Source organism: Calliphora vicina, chromosome 1, assembly GCF_958450345.1.
Source record: "Calliphora vicina chromosome 1, idCalVici1.1, whole genome shotgun sequence".
NCBI lineage: Eukaryota > Metazoa > Arthropoda > Insecta > Diptera > Calliphoridae > Calliphora > Calliphora vicina.
The window spans coordinates 169,213,757-169,239,406 of NC_088780.1; the positions used below are offsets into that span (position 1 = coordinate 169,213,757).

At 32.4% G+C, this 25,650-nt stretch overlaps 1 protein-coding gene across 1 annotated transcript in view; it reads right to left on the minus strand.

Annotated features, from left to right (window-relative positions):
* The window catches only part of stg (string), a 306,094-nt gene extending 280,884 nt beyond the window's left edge, over nucleotides 1-25,210 (minus strand). The window contains exon 1 of the mRNA XM_065498137.1: nucleotides 24,461-25,210. Within this exon, the coding sequence (XP_065354209.1) occupies nucleotides 24,461-24,953 (493 nt within the window). The 5' untranslated portion in view covers nucleotides 24,954-25,210. The remainder of the gene's footprint in view (nucleotides 1-24,460) is intronic.
* Nucleotides 25,211-25,650: the final 440 nt, after the last annotated feature.

Below are 25,650 nucleotides of genomic sequence, written 5' to 3' on the forward strand. Positions count from 1 at the left end.
TAACGGCTTGTTAATACCAATTGTGCCAGAGAGAAACCATCAATCAGTCATCCAAAATCACTAAGAAAAAACATTCTTCATCTCATGCACTAAAAGAGCTTTATCACCTTTACTATTCTCAAATTTAAAATGGGCAAGAACTTCACTTCATGAAGATTGTACTTGCGATATATCTGGTTCATAGAGGAGTAAAAATTACCAAAATTTCTTAACCTGTAAGAAAAGTTTTATATGCTTCACAAAAGAAAGCATTCTTTAAAATCTCCTGTGCATAGTTTTCTATATTTCTCCACCATGTCGCTGCAGTCTATACAAATTTAGTTTATACTTCTGCACCCATAAAAAAGAAACTACATACAATCAAATCTCAAAAAACTGATTCGAAGAATGAAAAAGGAAAAATACAACTATAAGAAAGGAAGGAAACTAAATAAACATGAATAAAGGAACGAAGACATTTTATTAAATAAAAAATATATATAAAACAACCAGCAAAGCCTGAACAACCAGAATATTACCTTTTTGCAATACTCACTCGTAGTACAAGTCTATAGATTCATTATTATTTTTAAACATTTCGTTCATTTCAGTTTTAATTTAAGAAAAATAAGTAGTAAAGAAAAAAACTTTATGCCAAGGGGAGTTGAGCACAATAAACCGAATAAGTGCAAAAAAAAACTGCATGCATTGGATGAGTTGGTTTGATTTGAAATGGGTGCTGCAGGAGGCAAAACACATTAAATGTTGCTGTATTTTTCCTTTTAGCTATATGTATTTTAAGCAACAACAAAAAGACCTTGATATGAAAAGAAAATTTTATAACGTATTGAGTTTTCTTGATTTTATTATTTTTGCCAATCAATACGTTTAGCAAAAATTCTATGTAAAATTCCCTTAAGTCGTCGTCTCTCTAGACGCTAATACTAGCAGTTGACTAGAGGTTGGGAATTTAGCATCTGCTGGGTTTAATTTGACATTTGGTTTAGTGGGCAAAACCTCAATATCATTAGGTGTCCATTGTTGGCAACAATCGAAAAGTCAAAGACAAAGTTAATTTATTTGTTTGTTTGTCCTTTGTATCCCTTTAAACAAATGCATCCTTTTTTCTTCATTTCTCTTCTTAATCAAAGATATCTATCTGATTGACCACTTAGTAGAAGTAATACTATCTTAGAAGTCTTAGTAGTTGGGTTGCATCCATAGACAAAAAAGTGACTTTTCATTTCTTCAATTGTTGCAGCTTTACCACCTTTTGCAGCGTGCAGCCAATCGACATTTGCTACTTGGTCCTTCTCAATATTATAACAACAAAAACAAAAATAAATGTAGGTGTTAAAGGACAATATTTCGATGTGTTTTCCTTTTCATTGTCATTATTTTCTAATTTTTCTTATTGTATCGCAGTGTCAATGTGCATTGTTCGTTGATGGTTTTGTTTTGTAATTTGCGGATGGCACGCGTCCTAACATCCTTATTTCACAAATACACACACTCAATCTAAACCAAACTAATTGGCAATTGCATGTGTGTGTGTGTCTACACACAGATACTCCAACACAACATCACCATGAGCAGTGTAAGATGTATCACCTGGTTCTGATTACTTGGCTTTGTCTTGCTTTTCAAATTTAACATTATTTCTAATTTATATTTCTACATTGCATCCTGTTCAATTGTTGATCGTTGTGGCAATGTGTCGTCACGCCTTTTGTTTGTTGCAATATTGACTATAATTTTTTTTTTAGTTACTATTTTTATACACTAACAATTTAGCAAATATTGGCTTAACCAGCAGCTGATTGAAGATCATTGATTAAAGATTAGGTCAAAGCTACAAATTTAATCATACTGCTGTGTTTTCTTTTACTCTAAATGTCAGAATCCACAAAATAAGTTAATATTATGAGCCAAAGAGTAAAAGATGCAACAAAATAAGTGATAACCATTACAAGTTTGTGTATACGAAGGAAAGAAATGGGAGATATATGTCCGACATGATCTCAAGAAACCCAAACCCCTAAAATTTTCCTTCGGACACTGTATTCTCGTACCTAGAAACAAAAGGTGATCTGAAACTCTAACAGTTTCGTTAACCATCCGAAGACATGAAGTCATTGATGAAGTCACAAGTCATAGACAACAACTAGATAGGTAACTGAGAGCCAAAAACCTATGTCTGTTGTCAAAAACCTAATTCATGAGAATGTATTGCATGTATTTTGTTATTGTATCACCCGTATGTGTGAAAAGAGAGTAATTTTTCCATATATATTACTCTCTCCTTCCGTTCTATGTGTTTATTCTATGTCACAAGTCGTTTGTGCCATAGAGAATAGACATAGAGCGGAAACTCTCCTGTCAAAGACCTAACTCAGTTGTCAAAAACCTAAGTATTGAGAATGTATTAGTAGAAAAAACTATATGAAAACAAAAACAACACTCGTATGTGTGATTATTTTGAGTAATTTTTTTGTTTGAGTTTTTTTCTAGTTTCCGCTCTATGTTCTCTATGGTTTGTGCGTCAATAGACAACACTGAGTTTTGAATGCGTTTTTTTAACTCGGTTCAATTCACCACATCTGAAGATTATCGTAAGGTCATGATTTATCGGGTCACCCATATTCATTATTGAGGTCTTAATGTCAGAAAGGTTAGTCTATGGTCAAGGAAAGCAAATTCACTGGCATGCATCCAAAAAAGTTCTACAACCAAGAATTGGAGGGATTACTCCATGAAGATTGTTGTAAAACTCAACAAGAGCTTGCAAAATCATTGGGAACTACTCAAGCAGCAATTGCAAAAGGTTTTGCGAGCAGCAGGATTCATTCAAAAGCAGGGAAATTATATACCATATGAATTGAATTCGAGAGACATTAAAAGACAATTTTGCATGTCCGAAATGATGCTTTAACGCTATAAAAGAAAATAATTTTTGCAATGAAAAATTAATCCATTACGATAACCCGAAGCGTAAGAGATCGTATGTAAAGCCTGGTCAACCAGCTGAATCGACACCAAAGCCAAATATCAATGGTACTAAGGTATTTCTCTGTATTTGGTGGGAGCAAAAGGGTTATATTATAAGCCGCTGAAATATGGCCAGACCATCACATTGAACCTGTACCGAACGCAACTGATTCGTTTGAAGCGAGCATTGGAATAAAAACGATCAGAATATGAGGCCATATTGAAACCATAATATTCCATTATGGCAACGCCTCTTACAAAGTATTTAGAATGAAGTTTTGCCTCACCCACATTTAGTGCATACCGTGGCCCGTCCGACTACTATTTGTTTCGATCGATGCGGAATGCGCTTACTGGGATACGCTTCACTTATCGGGCTGCCCCGATAGACTAGACGATAGTGTGCTGGACTATCAATCCAATGGTTGCGGGTTCGATTCCTGCCAGAGACTCTGGGTGTTTCTGCAGACAAGCAAAACGCTTCGCAGTTTGTGTTCGTTTTTAAAAAAAAAACTTTGGAGCAGAGTATCCGATATCGGCTTGATTCGTGCTTAGCCTCAAAAGATGAGCAGTTCTTTTGACTCGGAATCCATATGTTGCCAGAAAGATGAGAAAAGGTCATAGCTAAAAATGGCAAATACTTTGAATAAATTTATATTGTTCACATGTCTCAAAAAGCTAAAAGAATAAAAATCGATTTTTGATCAGAAATATGAGTGATCACAAATGGAACTTATTTTTCCAAATAAACTCTTATTTACAAAGTTATTAAAGGTTTGAGTGAAATTTTCATATAAGAATCGCTTTTTGGTTAGAAATAAGAATGATCACAAATTGCGCTTATTTTTCCAAATATAAGCTGATTTACAAAGTTATCAACAATTGAAAATTTCAGTGGAATTTTCATATAAAAATTGATTATTTACCAAGGTATTAACGATTAAAGATTTCAGAGGAATTTTCATATAAGAATCGCTTTTTGGTTAGAAATATGAATGATCACAACTTGGTCTTATTTTTTTCCAACTAAACGCTCATTTCCTTCTCAGGTCAACCATTTGGGAGGTATGGAAAATAAAGTAAATTTTATTTTACATTTTTTTCCCTTTTTATACCCTTCACCATGAGTGGCAAGGGTATATATAAGTTTGTCATTCCGTTTGTAATTTCTACATTTATCATTTGCGACCCCACAAAGTATATATATTCTGGAACGTTATAGATAGTGGAGTCGATATAGACATGTCCGTCTGTGTGTTGAAATCAACTTTCCGAAGCCCCCAAATAACTTACATACACGAATCATACATCAATATCTCCGAAATTCTTCCGGAAATTCGGTTGCTATTTAAAATCGAGAAAATCGGTCCACAAATGGCTGAGATATAAGGAAAAAACCAGGACAACCTCGATTTTTGAACTATTTTTGACCTATTTTTGACCCATATCTGGATTACTAAATCATTAACATAGATAATATGGATATCTAATGATAGATATTTCAAAGACCTGTGCAACGACGTATATAACGACATAGTAAATTGGACCTACAATGGGCCAAAATCGAAAAAAATATTTTTTAACCCGAAATTTTTGTTTTCACCAAAAATTTTTTTTTACTAAATATTTAAAAAAAAAAAAATTTAAAATTTAAAAAAAAAATTTAGTAATTAAAAAAACAATTTTGAAAAAACAACTGGAATACAAATTTAAATTTTGTTTACCTAAAAATATTTAAAATTTTTATTTTAAAGTATAATTTGGTGAAGGATATATAAGATTCGGCACAGCCGAATATAGCTCTCTTACTGGTTTATATTAAAACTTTTCGGTTTTGAGGGGGTGAATTTCATTTTCCCCCTGGATCTGCGCCCCAACTACATACATGTGATATATAAATGTGATAGTACTGAAAAAACTTTTATTATTTTCCCGATTAAAGGCTTACAACATGAAATTAATACTTAACATTTGTAACGGTCACTGTAAAACACACAAACAAATATTTACTTTATTTTAATATAAAATCCCTATTTAAATTAGTGGTCAACCTCGGACCTTTTGTTGTTCTGCAGTTGAAAAACAACATTTAATCCAATAACATTTATGATGAGCGCTTATTAAGCATGTAATCTGATAATTTTGTTTGCTTAAAGGTTGCATTACAACTACTATGAATTAGAGAAAATTTAAATCATAAAAAAAGATTGTAAAAATAAACAAAATTTTCACGAATTATAAAACGCCAATGGACAATTGAACAAATTGCATTTGTAAAAAGTGACTGACCAGCAGGGAGAGCGAGTAAGACTTGAAGTAAACAAAAGAAATCATAATAAAAAATTGTATTTGAATAACAATGGAAACACTTAAATATATGCAGCGATATATTTTTTTATTAACTGACCACTGGTCAACCAGAACAAATAGGATTTTAAGGAAAAAATCAGACAACGAATCCTTTAGCGATGGTTTCATAATTAAAACTGTAATAAAAGTCAGGTTCTCTACTGCTGCCAGCAAAATAATCGCTTGTTTGTAACGATAAAAGGTTACAAAAACAAAAACAACAACTCCTCTCTAGTGTAGGTATTTGGTTATAAAAAAAAGCAATAAACTACCATTGATATGTTTTCTTTTTGTTGCACGAAATTAAATTCCATTAAATCAAGTTCAGTTGACCATGCTTAAGTCAAGCGAATATTAAAAGGATTTTCTTCCAAAGTAAATGTTTGTTTTAGTATTAGAAAAACAAGAAGAACAAAGGATGAACATTATTACAGGATTTGATACCTTGACCATACCAAAAAGCAACAACAACAATTTATTTACTTTAGCATGAACGATGAAATTCGGGTGATAGAATGAATGTAATGGAAATGCAACACTGATCACACACAGGCTGTGATCAAAAAAAGGTCAAACTTGACCACTCGACGCGACTTTATTAAATTACCGAAACAATAAAACCCTTATAAAATAATCACACACATGCAGAGATTTCAAAAACAACAAGAAGCAGGAAAAACTTGACCGTTGGTCATTTCACGATGTGTAAAGAAATATTTGCGCTGTGTTGAATGCAACGAACGAACGAAATGGACATTATCTTGCATTTAGAAATTAAGAAAAACAATAGAATTTAATAATCTTTTGAGACAACAGTATGCAAATGAATTTCAAATACTTGAACTTTAGATTGGAAAAATATTGTCTGTCCGTGTGTGTGTATGTATGATTTCTTACGAATGGTGGTGATCGTGGTGGTGCTATTAAACTACAATGTCCTTTAGGGGCACAACCCCTTTTGCCAGTAACTGTTAATGTTGTCGCTCTTCCGTTGTAGTTATTATCGTGGACAACGCTCTATTTATGACATGTAAATGAAGACAAATGATTTACATCGCAATTTAGGTTGCATAAGAGAAATGCATATTCGTTACATATGATATCCTTGAGATTGTTTAACAATACATAGTTGCTGTTGTTTTAATATTTATGTAAAATTTTGGTGTTTGAGGAGCTTTCAAAAATTTCACGCTTAAATTGTAACAAAACAAGGGTCGCCACTATAAAATCTCCGCGGGGCAGAGGTTTCACATTAAAGCAAAAGTTGAAATACACGCTCGTTCGTAACATCCAAATGACTAGCGCACACATGCAAAATTCTAAAAAGTTCCCAAACTCTTTTTAGAAAATCAAATTGCATTGAAGCGCATAATTTTAGACAAAGAACAAACAACAACAAAAAAACGATATTGATAAAGGGTCAACCAAAATTTTTTAAGAAAATCCTTTTAAAGCAGCAATAATGAAAGCAAACTCTAAATCTTGTGTTAAATTTAAAGAAAATGAAAAAAATCTTTGTAAAGTCGTTTGTGGTTATTTTTAGTTTTGAAAGCACAAAAACAAAACTAAAAAATATTTCAAAGAAATAACGCAAGGGGTTAATATCCTTTTAGGTATTTTGCTCCTTAATGAAACTGCGCAATTCTTTACAAAAGAATCAATAGTTTTTTGGTTCGAAAAGTTAGTAGCAAATTTTTGATTTATTACAATACGAACAAAGTGTAGTGAATGCGGTAGTGTGCAGTGTGTAGTGAGTGTTTAATGCAATTAGTCGTTTGTTTAAAAAATGCCACTGCGATTATGGTTTTGTCGCCTGATTTATGTGTGACTTCTTTTTAATGTTTGTTTCTTTCTTTCTTTCATTTGGCAACTTTCTGTACCTTTAGACCTTCTTTCTCTCATTCGATTCTTTAGAAAAGTTTGCCACCTAAGGTTTATTAATTAGATGCTAAAATGATATTCAACACCTTTTAATAAATCAACAATAACAATCATAATAATGCAAATATCGAGGGGCGTGTCTATATATATAGATGGATGTGGTTGACAAAGGTTCCATAAATTGCAAATAAATCAATTGAAAAAATGGGCAGGAATGCATTTTATATTTCAGCGCTTTAAACTCATGCAAAATATTGTTTAATGTTTATGAATTTCTTTTGTGTAAGAGGGTAATTTCGAAACGTCAATATAATGCATTTTAAGGATGATGATGCTAAACTTATTGTTCAACCATATTTTTTTTTGGAAACTACAAGTCGAAGAAATTTGCAAGTACCGCAATCTATTGCAGCATAAAGAAGATGAAGTTTGTACTTCTTAATGCTACATATTTATTTAAGGAGCTTTTAAGAAAATGGGGGCTCAGGCGTATTTTAAAAATTTCGACAATTTAAGGACAATAGAAAGCAGGACGCTTCATGCAGTGTGAAGCCCTAAACTTCACAGCTGGTCCAAGCTTCGTACGAAGCCTATTATCCTGCTTAATAGGAGACAAAAATCACCCACAGGGGCCATTGAGACCATACCGAGCAATTAAGAAATTCATACTGTAAGTTTCCTCAGATCGCTGTTGCCGACCGATAGCAACATTTGCGATTTTGGCCTTGACATTATAATGAATCGTTTGGCTGAGCCTAAATAAGTTTTTTTTCAAGATATTTCCAACTTAATATATTGTTTGCAATTAGTTTTGCCTCATCCCATGATTCATTAATGTCAGCTAGTTCTTTCCTTACAGACCTATGCCAGGTATTTTTGGGTCTTACTCTTTGTCTAGTTCCATGTGGGTTCCATTCCAGCGCCATCCTGGTTACATTATGTACTAGCTATCTTAATGGGTTCCTATACTTTTTCACTTTCTACGTTTTTATCTTTGGCCAAGCTCCAGAGGTTTTCGTTTGTTATTGTTTTGGCCCATTATATGCCACATATAATTCGAAGACTTTTATTTATAAAAAACTTGTTGTCGCTGCCCGATCGATTCACTGGCCACTCATGTTTCACTTCTGTATAAAAAGGGGTCGACCTGACTCATGCATTGAAAATACGGATCTATGTTGTCCTTGTGATTAGTAGTGCCAGCCATATATATTTTAGTCTGCCAAATGCATTTCTTGCTTTATTGAGAATATTAGTGATGTCTTCATTAATGCCACCGCTTGACGATATTTTGCTCCCTAAGTAGCAGAAGCAGTCAACGTATTCTATTCGGTGATTGTGGATGGTGATGAGCGTTGCTGCTGTTATGTAAATTTTCTAAGCCAACTCTTCTGGCTGAATTCACAAGATCGTTTGTTTAATCTTGCATGTCTGAAAGTTTATGTGAAAGAAGGTAAATATCATCTGCATATTTTAAATCTTCCAGATGTCTTTGAAAACTCCACGAAATATCCCTTTTCATCTTGTACAGTTCCTTCACAGTACATTACCACTACAAAGAGTAGTGGCGACAGAGGACCCATATTGGTCGTAAACTTATCACTAATTGTCCCATTGTATGGAACCTGCAGTTCCGCGTTGGAGTACATAGCTTTGATGCCTTGTATTATTTTGTTTGACACTCCTTTCCTATTTAGAGGGAACCAAATAGCATTTCTATTGACTGCATCTAACGCTTTTTTAAAGTCAATGAAAACCGGGTACAGTGGTGACTTCAATTCGATCGACTGTTCAATAATTATTCGAAGTGATCGATACAGCTATGATGTGGGCGAAACCCAGCCTGTTTGTCTCTAAGTCCAGCCTCTACAGTTTCCAGCCTTTTAAGTATTATTGTGGCTAATACCTTGTCAAATAATTCAAAATTGAGCAACGTAATAATTACGCAACGAATTTGCAGCTAATCGAATCATTCAGCCTTAATGACCGAATTTTTCTGTTGGCGTGACAAAAATTCGGATATTTCAATCGTAGTTCTTCTTTCTCAACTGACTTCTTTTTGCTATAACCGGTAAAATTTGTGAATATAATCGAATCATTCGATTGGCTACATATTTTGTCATCACAACGAATCTGTTTGGTGATCTACATAAGTCCAACGTAATAAATCTAGATGATATCAACTACAAGTTCCTTATAATATCCGGAACACATTGCATATACAATGTTTTTTAATAGCTTCAATCAACATCATCATCATATGATGAATGGTAGTAAACTGAAAACGATGTGTTGGATACATCCTTAATATGCGATCTTAGTATAAATTCCAGGTAAACCTCACGACAAGGCTCTTATGGTATATGACAAGCCAGGAGAATAGATTTGAAATTATGTACAGTAGGGCGACAATAATGCCACAACCATGTTGCAGAAAGCTTGAATAAAAACCATTTTCTCAAGGGGAAAAAACTAAATTTAGATAAAATTATCCTGCCGTCAAAAATCGATTATTTTATTAAAAATCACCATTTTACAAATCATTCCTATAAAATTTCAAGATGTTGTACAGTTCACAATTTTATTTTTACATATTAAGATTTTCAATGCTCTACAGAACCACAAAGTCATCAAAAGCGTTTTCACTATCAAAGAAGATTTAATGAAAATAATTGTAGGAGTCAGTCTATAATAGGATTTCATATCTAACAAATGTCAGAAGAGTCCGTCATAGTAAATCAAAAATCTGATATTAGTGGTTTGTAGAATTAATAAAACTAGAATTTTCATTATCAATATTTGCATCGAATAAATAAATCTTGTATTTCTTGTTCTATTGTGCAATTAGATTAAATCTTGTTAATTTTTTTTTATAGAAAAAGTCTGTATAAATAACAATAGTTTTGACAGTTGTCAACTTCTACCACCACACATTTCTTTTTACACCCATTTTTAACAACAGCCGTTGTAATATTTTCCTTTAAACTATAATTACCATAAATTTTGATAAAAAAGAAGAGTTTTTTTTATTCTATTGTTATTTTATTACATGTTTTTCTATTCTATTTCATTTTTAAGGAAACCTCTAAATTTGGCGCGTGCTAACGCCAACACTTTTGAAAACATCTTGAAGAAAACGCAGCCGCTGTTTTTTACATTAATTTTCTCTCTCTCATTAACGCCATTGCCACCGTTTGCGCATGTTAGTTACATCAGTTGAAGAATTGAGAGGGTGCGCATATAAATTTGACATATTTTCACCCTCATTTTAACGATAATCAACATTTGGATCTTGTAATTATTTTCTAAGACGAAAACATTAGAAAACGTAAAGAAAAGAAAGAAGGAAAAAAACTCCCTCTAAGTCTGGTAGGAACAAACACACACACAAACATTTGCAAGAGGAGTTGGTTAAGCGATTTCCAACAGCAACTTTGGAACAAAAGAAAGTCTTATAGCATGTGCTACGTTAGCTATTATTTTATTTTATCAAATTATTTTGCTGCATGCAGCAGTTCCAACTGTCCTGTAAACACACTACTACTACACACACATCAACACTCACAACCACCCTGACAGTGGTACGAAACTATGCGCCAATGTCTGCTTGCAACAACAGTCAATTGAAAGAAATCAAGCGAAGAATAAAAGTGCAAACTGCAGTCATAACGTCACTTCAGCATTAATTTCTATTCATTAAGACACCTGGGCCTCGTTCATCAAAAGATGAGAAAATAATCAAATTTGTACAGATTTACATTTTAAAATCTTATTGAGTTGAATTATTTGATTGGCTGGTTGGTTAACGTGGTTGTTGTTGTAGCAGCAGTGATTGCTGAGTTGACAACCCTTGGCCGAGTGAAGTCGGGTCATTCAGATGCGTAGAACCGGCTGTCGTAGGAATTGGTTAACGTGGTATTTCCCTGCGCTTAAACAGTCAAGTAGAGTCGAAACGACCCCATTTTGACAAGACCACACCACTCGTCAGATGTAATATACTAAAATGTCGAAGTTATTAGACCCAGCCTTAGCCGTGAGATATCTCAATAGGCCATAAAGTCTAGACCCAGATACCTCATCAAGGAATCTTTGCCTCTTGACACTCAGGCTGGACATACGCAGAGAATCTAATCGAGAAAATCGATTCCTCACTATCCTTTCAGCAACGACAATGGTCGTTAAAGGGGAGTCCTAGACGACTTGCATGCTTGCCTAGCATCCAGTGCATCGAGACCTTGAAATATCTTCTATTATGGGTTATCAGTTGCATCTAAGTTGCGCCATCTATTCCCATTCTTTGTAAGGAAGTGTCTGAAGATAAAACTTTTAATAGTCCCCAGAGGAATTGTAACTGAAATCACATTGAAGATATCTAAAGCACATTTCGTTCTGGCATACTCGTCTGTCTGTTATTTGCCGTAGTAGTCTGCGCTGAGACCAAAAACTAAAGTAATGTCAGATAGACGACTAATGAAGAAGAAGTTGTATAGGCATTCAATTCGAGAAGTGACGCCTGGCTGTCGACAAAAATTCTAAAACTGCCGAGAGTATTATGGTCATGTAGTATATTACATTCATTCGGAAAACGGTTTGAGATACCTACCCCAAATTCGTCACAGAATACATCACAGCCAACACCACAGTGCATTTTAGAACCGTCTGTATATATCCTGGTGTCATATTCGTGCAGGTTACCCATACATCACTTACTCCTGGAAGGACTTAAAACTTTGAACACCCAATCAAAATCTATCTTTACGATCGGAGGAAGTATGCCCAGAAAATGTATTTTAGGCGAAGGCTATGTCTGCAAAACAAACCGGAGAATATTAAATGGAGAAATCGTTTATATAAAAATCAAAGTTGGCTACCGATTTAAAACGGTAAAAAGGTAACGGTAACGCTTATTTGGATTATTTCGGTAACGGCTTATCTTGTTAACGGTACTTTAACGGTGACGGTAATTTCTTCCTGAATTAAATTATTAATAAAATTTACAAAAATTTTAAATAAGTAGACAAGTAAATAATTTCAAATTATTTATAGAATATCGGCAACGGTATTTAGTGGTAACGGTAGCTTAGCGTTAACGGTAGTTGAGCTGAAAGGGGTTTTTAGGGGTAACGGTAGCTTAGAGGAAACGGTACACAAAACAAAAAGCCTTGATAAAAATATATCCGATAGGAAACTAGGCTCAGGGCACAAAACTAAGTCGAGGCACAAGTGTAAACAGCCGTATGTGCGATGTGGCGTTAAGGAGATTTCATTATACGGAAAACAATCTTAAGTACGATTTTATTCTTATTCTTCATTATTATTTCATATTGTTGTATTTGTTGTTTTTGTTTCTTTGTGGCATGTGTGAGTGTGTGTGTGAGTTGCTTGAAGCTGAGGGCTGTGCAGCAGTTTGAACTGTTCATTGACTTTAGAGTAGAGATTGTTTTTGGAGGGATTTTGAATTGAATTCAGTAGTTTTTTTGTATGCAACCAAGAAATGGAAATAAAGGCGAATGTTAGTTTAGTTTAGTTCAGTTTAGAGAATGTTGATGTTTTGTGTGGCTGATTCTGCCAAGATATTGCAAAATATCCAGGTGTCAACGACACATTACAACACCGGTCGGTCATACATACAAATATGTAAGCAAAAACCGTGTTGTAAGTAGTCGCAGTAGTACGAGGCACAAAAATTCATTGTCTGGCTGTCAAGATGGAATGGGATGCATTTGTTTTGCTTTCATTCTTATTGCGTAATAATTTCTTATATTATTTTTGTTGTGTTTTTTGCTCCTAGAGCGATTTACAACAATAATAGCAACAACAACAACAACTAAATCGGAAATAATTGCATTTTTGTGACAATAATGCTCATTATTGATATTCTTGTTATTTATTTTCTAGCTGCTGCAACTGCAACTGCGGCTGCTGTTTTATTCTTGTTGGCGTTTAAGATTATTTTTTTATGATTTCTGGCAGTTGCAACGATTATGGTTAATACTCTAGCAAGAAGCACGAGCTATTTGTTCTGCAGCAAATATTTCCTTAAGGAAGCCGGGTGTTTGATAAAATTAATTAAAAGAGAAAAGGGTGTGTGTTTATTAATCTAACAAAAATAAAAGTCCTTTAGATAGTAAAAGTTATCAATGAAACTGTTTGGTATTTGATGATGCTCGAAGATATTGGAAATTGAAAAGTTTCTCAAATTTCACTTTTTAAGGTTTGTTGTTTTTGTAGCGTTAAATAAATGATTCACCACACCCAGGTTTAAACTTAATGAAATTAAATGAAATGTACAAATCACCCTTCAAATAAAATTGATGATATGAGCATTACTATTTTTTTACTTTCGTATTGTTTTCATTTTTGCCATCTTCCCATAAGACAATGGGAAAATCTTTATTCACTTTCAACTTAAAATGTGATGTGTTGTGTTGTTTGGGTTGTGATGCTGTGAAAACCCAACCCATTTAAAGATCATCATGATCAGTTTCGTCTTTAGCGGATACAATTTTAAGAAAAACATTATATCATCAAATTAAAGTACATATTTGCAAAGTTTTTCTGTTTTTATTTAATGGAAGTTGTTCCGTTTATTTATTTTTTTTCATTTTCTCAAGGGATGGGATGCTCTTAAAGCAGCTGCTAAAGAAAATATTTAAATGCTTTTTGTATTTTTGAAATATTGATTTGAGAATGTTGTACAGAAGTTAATAAACAATTTATTAGGACACTTTTTAGAATATAGTAATAACATTTCGTAGATACAGGAATTAAAAGTCTCACTGAAGTTCAAAAAAGCACTTAAGTTAACACATCAGAACTCTATACAACTTGTAGCATTAAATATATACGCCCGGTACATCTTTGAGACATATGTATAAAGCTTATTATACCCTTCACCTTCGTGAGAAAGGTATATATAAGTTTGTCATTCCGTTTGTAATTTCTACATTTTTCATTTCCTACCCTATATAGTATATATATTCTGGATCCTTATAGATATCGGAGTCGATTAAGCCATGTCTGTCTGTCTGTCTGTCTGTTGAAATCAATTTTCAGAAGACCCCAGATATCTTCAGGATCCAAATCTTCAATAATTCTGTCAGACGTTTCCTATTTAAAATCAGCAAAATCGGTCCACAAATGGCTGAGATATGAGGAAAGCACCAGGACAACCTCGATTTTTGACCTATATCTGGATTACGAAGTCATTAATATAGACGTGTGAATATCCCAATTATTCATACGGTCTGCTATTTGTCATATTGTCATAATGTCCTAATCTTATATATAAAAAGAAATGTACATTTTGATGTCACCACTAACTGCGAAAACGGGTCGACCGATTTCAACCAATATTTCAGGGTACGTTGGGGATGGTCTGTAGATGGTTTATGTGAAGTTTTCACGAAATCGGCATAGTAGTTCCGGAGATATGGCATTCTTCTGTACGAGTGTTAGTAATAGGCTGAGCCTATTTCGATGAAATTTTTTGTGTGTGTTTGAGTTTGTCCCTGGATGGTTTAGATTCACAATTGACCACAATTGACAATGGGCGTGGCACCTCCCATACAAAATAAAAATTTATTATTGCATATCTGGAGTACTATTATAGTGGCAGTCTTCAAACTTTGTATGAGCTATGGCAGAACAACGTTTGCCGGGACAACTAGTATATTATAATATTTGTTGTTGTGTTTTAAACAAAAAAAAAGGATTATTTTATGACAAAACGATAAACATAGTTCAAATAGTCTTATTAGTTTAGAACTTTTTTGTTTGAAATACAACAAAAATTTGATTAAACTATAATAATTTATTAGGACATTATGACAATATGACCAAATAGTAGACCGTGTGAATATGGATATCTAATGATAGATATTTCAAAGACCTTTGCAATGACATATAAAACCATAGTAAGTTGGACCTACAATGGGTCAAAATCGGACAAATATTTTTTAACTCATTTTTTTTTTCACCAAAAGTTTTTTTCGTTAAACGTTAAAAAAAAAATTAAAAAAACAAAAGAAACATTTTTTAAATTAAAAAAAATATTTTTTTTTTAAAAACAATTCGATATATGTTTTTTCCAAAAAATGCAAAAAATAAATAAATTTTGTTTACCTAAAAATATTCAAAATTTTTATTTTGAAGTATAATTTGGTGAATTTTATATAAGATTCGGCATAGCCGAATATAGCTCTCTTACTTGTTTTTTAATAATTTATTTCCCAATGCTTCTAATTGTTTTGGGAGTTCGTGTTTTTTTTTAGTATTTTTCTTTTTCCTCTCTGGATATTGAGGACGAATTTGATAATACGAGTTTGACTAAATTGTCATTCCAAAGTAGGTTAGATCAGATCTCTGTTTCAAATTGGGACACATGTACAGCAATCGGTAACAATATGGTTACAATCTCTCTGGGGTGTTATTATCCTTTCGAAAAGAAATTCGTTCGAATTTGTATGATTTATACATTGTATTTCGAAAGTGTTTCGTTTCGAATCGAATTACATAATAAACACTCTGGTGTTCTTTCTTCATTTGTAATTTGTTTGATAAAAAACTTGTCTCAAAATAAAAGTACAACATTTTATGACCTGAGTTACAAAACATTTATTGTAACAGATATCCTACTCGCATCCCACTCAGAGACAAAAAAGGATCCATTTTGAAAAACAACAATATTATTATGGCATTAAACAACAATATTAGTGCCAAGATATTATAATTAATATATCCATAGTTTTATAAGAGTCCTACTGGGAACTATATTGTGTGGCATAGAGTAATCCAAAATTAATTATTTTGTTTTAGGCACGCGTTTTCCAGTATTGAATGCATGAAATACCGCCCGCTAGTTATCAATCTCTGGACATGTGAAAAGCAAAACTGAATCTTTATATACCTTAGGATTAATCATAACTCAATTGCTCGCTGCTTTCAAACTATAGAGACCCTTTTTAAGAACCAAAAATGTCGTGCAATATATTTTTAGACTGTTGATATAAAATTCAACCTTAACCTTGTACAAGATCCTACTTGACTTATTTGCCTTAACTTAAACATTCCTTAACATACGAGAATTTACATATTTAATGCAGAGTACATTCACTACACACGAGAATATGAGTATGTATTGTAAAATGTTTTGGTCTAGCGAATTCAAAATGCATGTAATCGCCGCACATATGTATGTACTTAAAGTCAAAGTTCCCTTAATTTCTTTTAAAAACTGAGCTAAACAAAACAAAAAATGAGCGGTAAAACAATGGCATTAAATAAATAAATAAATTGTTGAGTAGCGCGGAAAACAATGAAACACAATGATGAAATACCACTCCTACTTCGTCTACCACATACTTAAATTCCATCAATTGCAGAACTTTCTTACAAGGAGCAATGGACAACAAACTCAAATAAACTCATACATTTGCTCTTGCACTAAACTGAATTCATTGTTAGACATCAAAGCCGACAATCTTGTAGAAACAATGAAAATGACCCTTCAAAAACAGCTTAAAATGTATAGAAAATTATAGTTTATAAAGAAAACTGAAAAAAAGTCATCGCATAACAAAACGGAAATATGAAAAAAAAAAAATCATTAAAACCAAAAGAAACATTCCACATGACTGCTTCCTAAGAGAATTAGAGAGAGACAGACAATACCGATCGAATTGTAGTAGGTAATTTGAAATGAAAGATAATAAATAAATCAAGTGCTTCAAAAACTAATCAAGTGAAAGCACAAAAATTATAAGATGAATTTTTCCTTAAAAATAAGTATCAAAAACCACTATGAATTTTTGCAAAACAAAATCTACAGTTTCAAAATAAACATTATAGATTTTACAAAAATCATACCATCTTACCCTCTTTTCATGAAATGGGACATTTCTTAAACAAGTTTTTTTATTTTTAATACAATTTAAAATGAAAGGAAACAATAAGTCAGCAGGAGTTAGTTTTTTTGTCTACAATAGCTTCACACTTACAAAGAACAAGAAATAAAAGTGAAAATAACTTTTATTTTCAAAACAATTGACTCTTCTGACAAGCTCAATAGCAGTTGTTTTAAAGAAACTAATCATTAGAATAAGAAAATGTTGGCAAATTGATTAAAATTTAATCAATTTAATTTAATTTACAAAATTCACAATTAAACAATAAGAATAAAGCAGCGATTTCAAAACCTTTGCGTTCAGCAGCGAAATTGGGTACCATACGAATCGAAGCCGAGATTCGCCTTAATTCGATTTGCATCTCCGAAATGATGCATGAACGCTATAAAAGAAAATAATTTTTGCACCGAATCATTACTTGCAATGAAAAATTAATCCATTACGATAACCCGAAGTGTAAGAGATCTTATGTGAAACCCGGCTAACTAGCCAAATCGGCACCAAAGCCAAATATCCATGGTGCTAAGGTAATGCTCTGTATTTGCAAGGAATAAAAGGGTCATATCTATTATTATGAGCTGCTGAAGACTGACCAGATCATCACAGGGAGCCTGAACCGAATGCAACTGATTTGTTTGAAGCGAGCATTTGCCGAAAAACGCTCAGAATATGCGGCGTAATATTCCATCATGACAATTCACGGCCACATGTTGTAATACCTGTTAAAAAGTATTTAGAATGAAGTGGTTGTGAAGTTTTGCTTCAGCCGCTTAATATTACAGACCATGCCTGTTCCGACTATTATTTGTTTCGATCGATGCAGAACGTTCTCTCTGGGATACGTACAAAGGAATTAAGCCTATGAATTAATTCATTATGAATTCATCAACGGAATGGTTAAGATATAACATTTATTTTGTTTTCGAAAATGGAATTAAGAATTAATTATATGGAGCCTCTGAAATTAAAAGCTTCATTAAGATTTCAATATTTAAAGTTCTGTCTTTAAAGTCAAACAATGTCAAACCATCACCCGCTGAAATATTGAAAACCACTAAATGTCAAATTGATTTCATTACAAAAACAAGAGCAGTAAACATCAAAAGATTTCTCTCTCTACACTTGGAATATCCCCATCAGACTTTATTGTAGTTTTATCCATGTGCCTTTAACTCGTGTTCCTATTTACGATTACGAATATTTTGCTCAAAATGCATTCGAGCATGCGGAGATGTCAACGTCTTTGGTTTGTGCTGCAGCACAGCACAGTGCGTTATGTGATCGACGGATGTGTATGTCAATTTAAAATTTAGAGAATTTCGTGCAGAAAAGAAATCACAGAGTGGAACACAGCGAAGGCAGAGTGCGGCACCCTTTCGTTACACAGTTTTTACGAGCAAATATCAAATAGGGAAGTCCTTATAAGAAACAACGTTTTGTTTCTTTTCGTTGTCCAGCTGTGTAATATACCTACACACACATGCCTGTCTGCATGCACGCACGCTACGATATGTCTCAAAAGGAGACTTGTATACAAATTGACTTTGAATGTGGTCGTTGCATAAAGGATTGTTTAAACTCTAGAGTTTGTGACTTCTATGGCTTTCTAATAGAGGGTAATAAATATGATTGAAAACTTCTTCTATCGAATACGCAAATGTAAATACCTGCTGATTTGATTCAGACACAAACGAGTAAACGAAACCCATGTGAGTGACATTTTTAATTAAGGGTTCATTTTATGTTGACCCTAAAACAAATTATAATTTTGGAAACACGTGCTAAAGTAAATAATTTGCATAAATAGTAAATAAATTGAAAAATATTCTACTTATTTTTAAAATTTAAAAATAATTTTTATGTAATTTTAATACAAACAATTATTTTCAAAGGTTTTTAAATCATGTACTGCACCAGCGCTCTCTGTAGGCGTTAGAAAACATTATGAAATTGTCAGTGGTTCTAGTTAGAATTATGAATTTGTTTAAAGTTTGAGAGTCATTGTTGTCTACCTGCAATATACTTAGCAAAGACAAAAACCTTGTACATGTTGAGGCACCCTGTTGATGTTTACCGTTAAAACGTGTACAAATAAATAGCAAAGAAAATTAAAAAAATAAGGGTTGAAGAAAAAAAATATGAAAAAAATTAAATTGATATTTTTTTTAAGAGCAAAATTTAAATAGTTATTTATAATTACATAAAAAGAAATTAAATCACAACTTTAATTTTATTTGTTATCTGTAAAATGAAATGTTTGTGGAGAAATTGTAGAAATTGACAAAACAATGAAAACTTTTCCAAATATTTCATTAGTGGCCTAAAATCTGAAATAATTGTTTAAAAAAATTTAACAAAAAACAAAGGACATACATAATTAATTAAATTCTAAAAATGAGAAAACAAAATTAAAAGATTTCTTTATTACGGCATTGACAAAACAATGAAAACTTAGGTATTATTTTAACAAATATGGTCTAAACTTTGCAATAACTCAATATTTTGTTGAGTATCCCTTATTTTTTATAACTGCAACACATCGACGATGCATTGAACCAATTTAAGAGTCAATGGTCTCCTTTTAAATATTTTGCCATTCCCTTATAACCGCCTCCGATAAATCTTCCTTCCTGGTGTAATTTTGGGTCCTTATTTTACGATCTACAATTTCCCATGGGATTTTCTATGGGATTGAGATATGGCGGTTGGGCACGCCACTTCAAAACACGTACCTCGTTGGATTGTAACCACTTGGTTACAACCCTAGAGGTGTGTTTCGGGTTGTTGTCGTGTTGGAATCTTCAAACAAGGGGCATATTTTCCTCAGCGTATGGTTCTGTATCATGGTATCTTCTATATATGGGGGATTTCATGTCAAGTGAACCAACTTTTGAAATCGATGTCTTCCGATCGGGATGAAATTTGCACCAAGGTTAGCTCTATTGGATAGTAACTCAGACACAATTTTTCAACAACATCGGTCGAGAACTCTCTGAGTTATAGGGGGTAAAATTTTGACTACAAAAAAAATTTTAAAAAAAGGGCCCATTTGGAAAAAAATCGTATTTGCAAAAAAAAAGTCAAAAATTGTAAGTCTTGAGTTAAAAAATATTTATTTTGATAGATATCCCACTCGCATCCCACTAAGCGACCAAAAGGGTCTTCAAGGATAATATCTAAGCTTTTGTTTGACCTAAAAAAAAAGATTAAAAAAGGGTCCATTTTGAAAAAAAAAAGTCAACAAAGTTTTTGATTTTGCAAAAAAAGTCAAAAATTTTATGTTTTGAGTTACAAAATATTTATTTTGATAGATATCCCACTCGCATCCCACTAAGCGACCAAGTAGGTGTTCAAGGAAAATATCTAAACTTTATTTTAAGAAAAAAAAAAAAATAAAAAAAAATAGCGTATTTTAAAAAAAAGTCAAAAAAGTTTTTGATTTCGGAAAAAAAATATTAAAAAAATTTTATTTTTTTTTTTAAATATTTTTTTTCGAAAGATCGAAGAAATAGCTATCTATACTATTTGGAACACATTTTGCTAAGAACAATAGGTAATAAGTTACATGGATAAGAAAAAACCCCTGTTTGACCAAATTGTCAAAATTTTACCCCCTATAACTCAGGAGTTCTCGACCGATGTTGTTGAAAAATTGTGTCTGAGTTACTATCCAATAGAGCTAACCTTGGTGCAAATTTCATCCCGATCGGAAGACATCGATTTCAAAAGTTGGTTCACTTGACATGAAATCCCCCATATATAAAAATGAAATGGTCCATGTATGTAATGTTATCACGTGAGAACGGCTGGAGCAATTTGGAGAAACTTGACGAACTAACATTAGTAAATGCTAAAGGGCGAAGCCGGTGGGGTCAACTAGTTTATATGAATTGGGCCCATACCTTAATATTCCCCATACCATAATATTGCCACCGCCAAACTTTACAGTCTTATTTGTGTACTTTTTCCCTTTCGTCGTCTTACAAATGCCTCTTAAATTGTATTTGGATTCGTCGGAAAAGAGGACAGTATTCCATTTCTCTATCGACCAGTTTAAATTATCCCTGGCAAATTGTAGACGAGCAGAACGGTTATTTTTAGAAATGAGTTGTTTTTTCACAGGACGATAGCAAACAAGACCAGCCTCAATTGCAGTGCGACTAACTGTTCGAGTACTTAATTCTAATTTTAGGCTATTAACAACCTCTCGAAGAGTTATTTTTGGGAATTTCTTGAACTCTCTCGCTATTAAATTATCTTGTCTAGGAGTAGTTATACGAAGTCTTCCACCTAAATGTTGAGTTTTTACAGAACCGGTCTCACGAAATTTCTTTATAATTTTTGAAACTGCTGATTTATTTATTGAATATTTGTCACAGATACTTTTTTGTTTTAAACCAGCTTTAAAATCGTTAATTATTTTATTTTTTAAGTCTTCACAAATCTTAACTTTAGCCATTTTCGTTAACTTTGAAAAAAAGCAATTATGCGAAAAACTTAGAAAAATAAATTGTGAAAAATTACCAGAATTTAAAAATAAAATAGAATAAAATAGCTGTAAACAGAATGCTTTTTACATCGTTCTTTTAAATATTATTTTCGTTTTACACTTCTTTCTTGCAGAAGTTTAAAAGTTTCCATTGTTTTGTCAGTAGCGAAATAGTGAATATTTTTAATTTTGTTCCCTTTTTTTCAGAATATAATTAATTATGTTGTTTGTTTGTCAGTTAATTTATATAAATAAAACTATACAAGTAAAATACTAAAAAAAACAAATTTTATTTTAAAAAAATATTTTAAATTTTGGGCTACATATGGAATATTTGGAAAAGTCTCCATTGTTTTGTTTAACCACTGTATATGATTTGTTACAATATAACTTTTCGGATTTTGGCCGAAAAGCGGATGAATTTCCGAGAATATATTCCGTGATATATTCTCATATGCGATAGTATCAAACAATTCGACGGTTGAAATTCCCACGGTCGTGCCCAAGACAATTGTAGCTTCGCTCCGGAACGAACCGAGCCATACTCGGTCAAATATTGTCAATCCAGCTACAGTTTTTTTTACCCAGAAAAGAACTCTCGGAAACAGTGGAACTGTTAAAACAACAAATGTTAAATTTAAAATAAAATAGTAAGCTGTTTTGGGATGGAAAATTAATATTTTTGTTACAATTACATTTTTCTGATTTTCACCGAAAAGCGGATGAATTTCCGACAACAAACCATTCGACGATTAAAATTCCCACGTCGTGCCCAAGACAATTGTAGCTTCGCTACGGAACGAACCGAGTCATACTCGGCCAAATATTGTCAATCCAGCTACAGTTTACTTACCCAGGAAAGAACTCTCGGAAACAGTGGAACTGTCAAAACAACAAATGTTAAATTTAAAATAAAATAGTAAGCTGTTTTGGGATGGAAAATTAATATATTTTTTTTTAATATCAAAGCAATATTAAATATTACTTTTTTTCTACCACAGACTACTAAAAATTAAAAACTTATATTTTATTTCATATTAGCGTCTTTGTGTGTTTCAAATCATCTGAAAAAAATACTGTTATAGACTTCTATACCCAAGATTTTCTATAGAAGTCTATTATATTGAAATATTTTTTATAGAAAATACTGTTATACTGAAGATTTTCTATATAAAAGTCTGTTATATTGAAGATTTTCTAGAGAAGAGTCTGTTATACTGGAGATTTCTATAAAAAAAATGTTTTACTGAAGATTTTCTAAACCAAATACCTTAGAAAATACTATTAAACACAAGATTTTCTACTGAAAATTCCTTTATATTCAAGATTTTATAAAGACAACGAGTTTGTAAATTTAAAAATTGTTTGAAAGTATCAAATGAGTCGGGGAAGTACTAAGGTACTTTTAAATATAGTTTTCCATTCATGCTGCTGTTTAAAGAATTAGCTTATTACTTTGCATTGTTACATGTGATTAAATAAGAAAAAAAAAGATATTTTATTTTCTAGTTTTCAAAACAATAAAGTGAGTATTTTTGTATAAAATGTATGTAAATATTTATAACATACTAGCTGACCCGGCAAACGTTGTTTTGCCTTCAAGTTGTTTGAAGAGGAATCGTTGTTTTACCTTTAACTTTTTTGTTTTGTCACCTATAAAAAAAATTTTGCTACCAAAATTCAGCGTACGTTGAAACAAAATATCAATATTTTGTTTTGGCTCAGAGAGTTTATAAGTTTCCAATCCTCCAGTTTTTTCATCCCCCCACTACCATTGAGCTAATAGTTTATGTGAAGTTTGCACGAAATTGCAGTTTTTCCGGAGATATGGCATTTAGATTTTCCTATATAATCCCATACAAATATCAACAAAAATACTTGAAAAGTTATCAAATAATGAATCGTAATGTCTTATGTGTACAATAACATTCAGTCTTTCTAATTAGAATGTTGTGAAGAATCTTTTCAGTCGTTGCTTCGATCATCATTTACATTGCATCATAGGTATGTGTTATGCCATATCTCCGGAACCACTGTGCCGATTTCGTGCAAACTTTACATAAACCATCTACAGATCCCCAACGTACCCTGAAATTTTGGTTGAAATCGGTCCACCCGTTTTCGAAGGTAGTGGTGATATTAAAATGTATTCTTATTTTTATATATATAGATTTAAAATTACATTTAATTTTGAAATTAATAAATTAGATAAAAAGGCTGACTGGGAGGATGTTTTGAAAATAGTCCAATCCTGCAACTGGCGTCGGCCTAATAAAATACATAAACCATTTCCGATCCAATGCAACGCGATAATTTATTGACAAATTTAAAATGTTGTACTAAACAGTATTAAAGTAGACAATACAAAATTTCCTCAAGATTAGATCCCCCTCCTATAAAGTTGTTAATCGAGTTAAGCTTTAGTTAAATCAGAAAGTGTCCTAGAAGAAATGGAACCGAAATAATTTTAGTCGCGTGACTAGGTGGAATTCCACTTGAATTTAAGAAATGTTAAATTTTATTTACAGTATAATTGGAAATATCCTAATATCAATTGGAATTGGCGTAAAACAGAGTAGTTAATACAATTTTTTTCCCCAAATTTTTCAGGGTAATTGAAAAATCTAAGAAACTAGTTAAATAAACAATTTTATTGTTTTCGCTAATACTATTGCTGTTAATTATGATAGTTTGGCACTAAGGACTTGATATGTTTCTTCAAGTCTTCATGTTAAAACAAATGTATTCACCTTAGTAAACAGTAATCTCTGTATTGAGTTCCCTTTTGTTTGGTTCTTAATTATAAACATATTGGTAACGCATATAAAACATAATAAAACAAAATAAAATTTAATTGAATAAAACTCACCCTCATTATATAGTTCAGACTCCACAAACAGCTTCGATTGCGGCAAACCACTAGAGCGAAAACGTTTAATAGGCGTTGTGCCATCGTCAAAACCGTGGTCTGCTTCCAATTGCGACATCTCTAAACTGTGTTTAGAATTTAAGGAAGTATCATTTAAGTTATTCGAAATCTCAGTAATGGGCGATAAAAACACATGCTGATTATTATGCATATTTTGAAAACGTGACGCATTTTGAAATATGCGTTTGGGACGCAGCATCGCACCTATATTGACGGGCGACTCAAAACAAGAATCGTCCAAGGCAGAGCCAACCAAACCTTTAAAGCGTTTCGATTGAGCATTTTCGATCGCAAACTCGTCGGCGTCGCCAGATAAAGATGCATCATCATCATCGGGTTCTAAATAACGTTCCGAAATACGTTTCAGTTTTTTCCATTCTTCACTTTTATGATCATGCATACTTGAAGAAGGAGTTAAAGTTGCCGATTCCATACTATTTATTAAGGATATACACAAATAAACGAACGATACACTACGCGATAATGAAATTTAGATGGAAACGAACGATAAATTTTACAACACAAAAAGAAACGCAAATAATAAATTGCAATAAATTAAAATAAATACAGATAGGTATAAAATAAACAATCACTGGTGGTTAAAACGGTTAAAAAAATTTACAAAAATATACAAAATTCTTGGAAGTGCTTTCTTGGCTGTTTGATTTATTTTCTAGGGCTGTTGAAAACCCCAATATTTGTTAAATAATAACTAAATGGAACATTTTTGTTTGTGAAAATAATAGCTGCTTATGCGAATCTTGCTGACCGACCTCGCAGTTTCACAATTCGAATTGCTGTCTATTGTTTTTTATTCTTTTTTTAAACACAGATTCTTTTTATTAAAGCGTTTGGATTAATGTTTATTGTTTAAAGTTATAGATTTCGCGATCTTGTTGTGAAACTGCGACAAAAGATTGGTTTGTATAGGGAACTGGAAAAGTCAATTGCCTGTAAATATATCAAAATACAATGAATAAATGACAAAAGAAAACATGTTAACTGATTGTATGGAAAATCTCCAAAAGCTATTAAAATAATCGTCGTTGCGACAACAAAACAACGACCATTTACATATTAACTACGCATGTTTCAAATATGCCCATTGATTCCACAACTATCAATGAGAT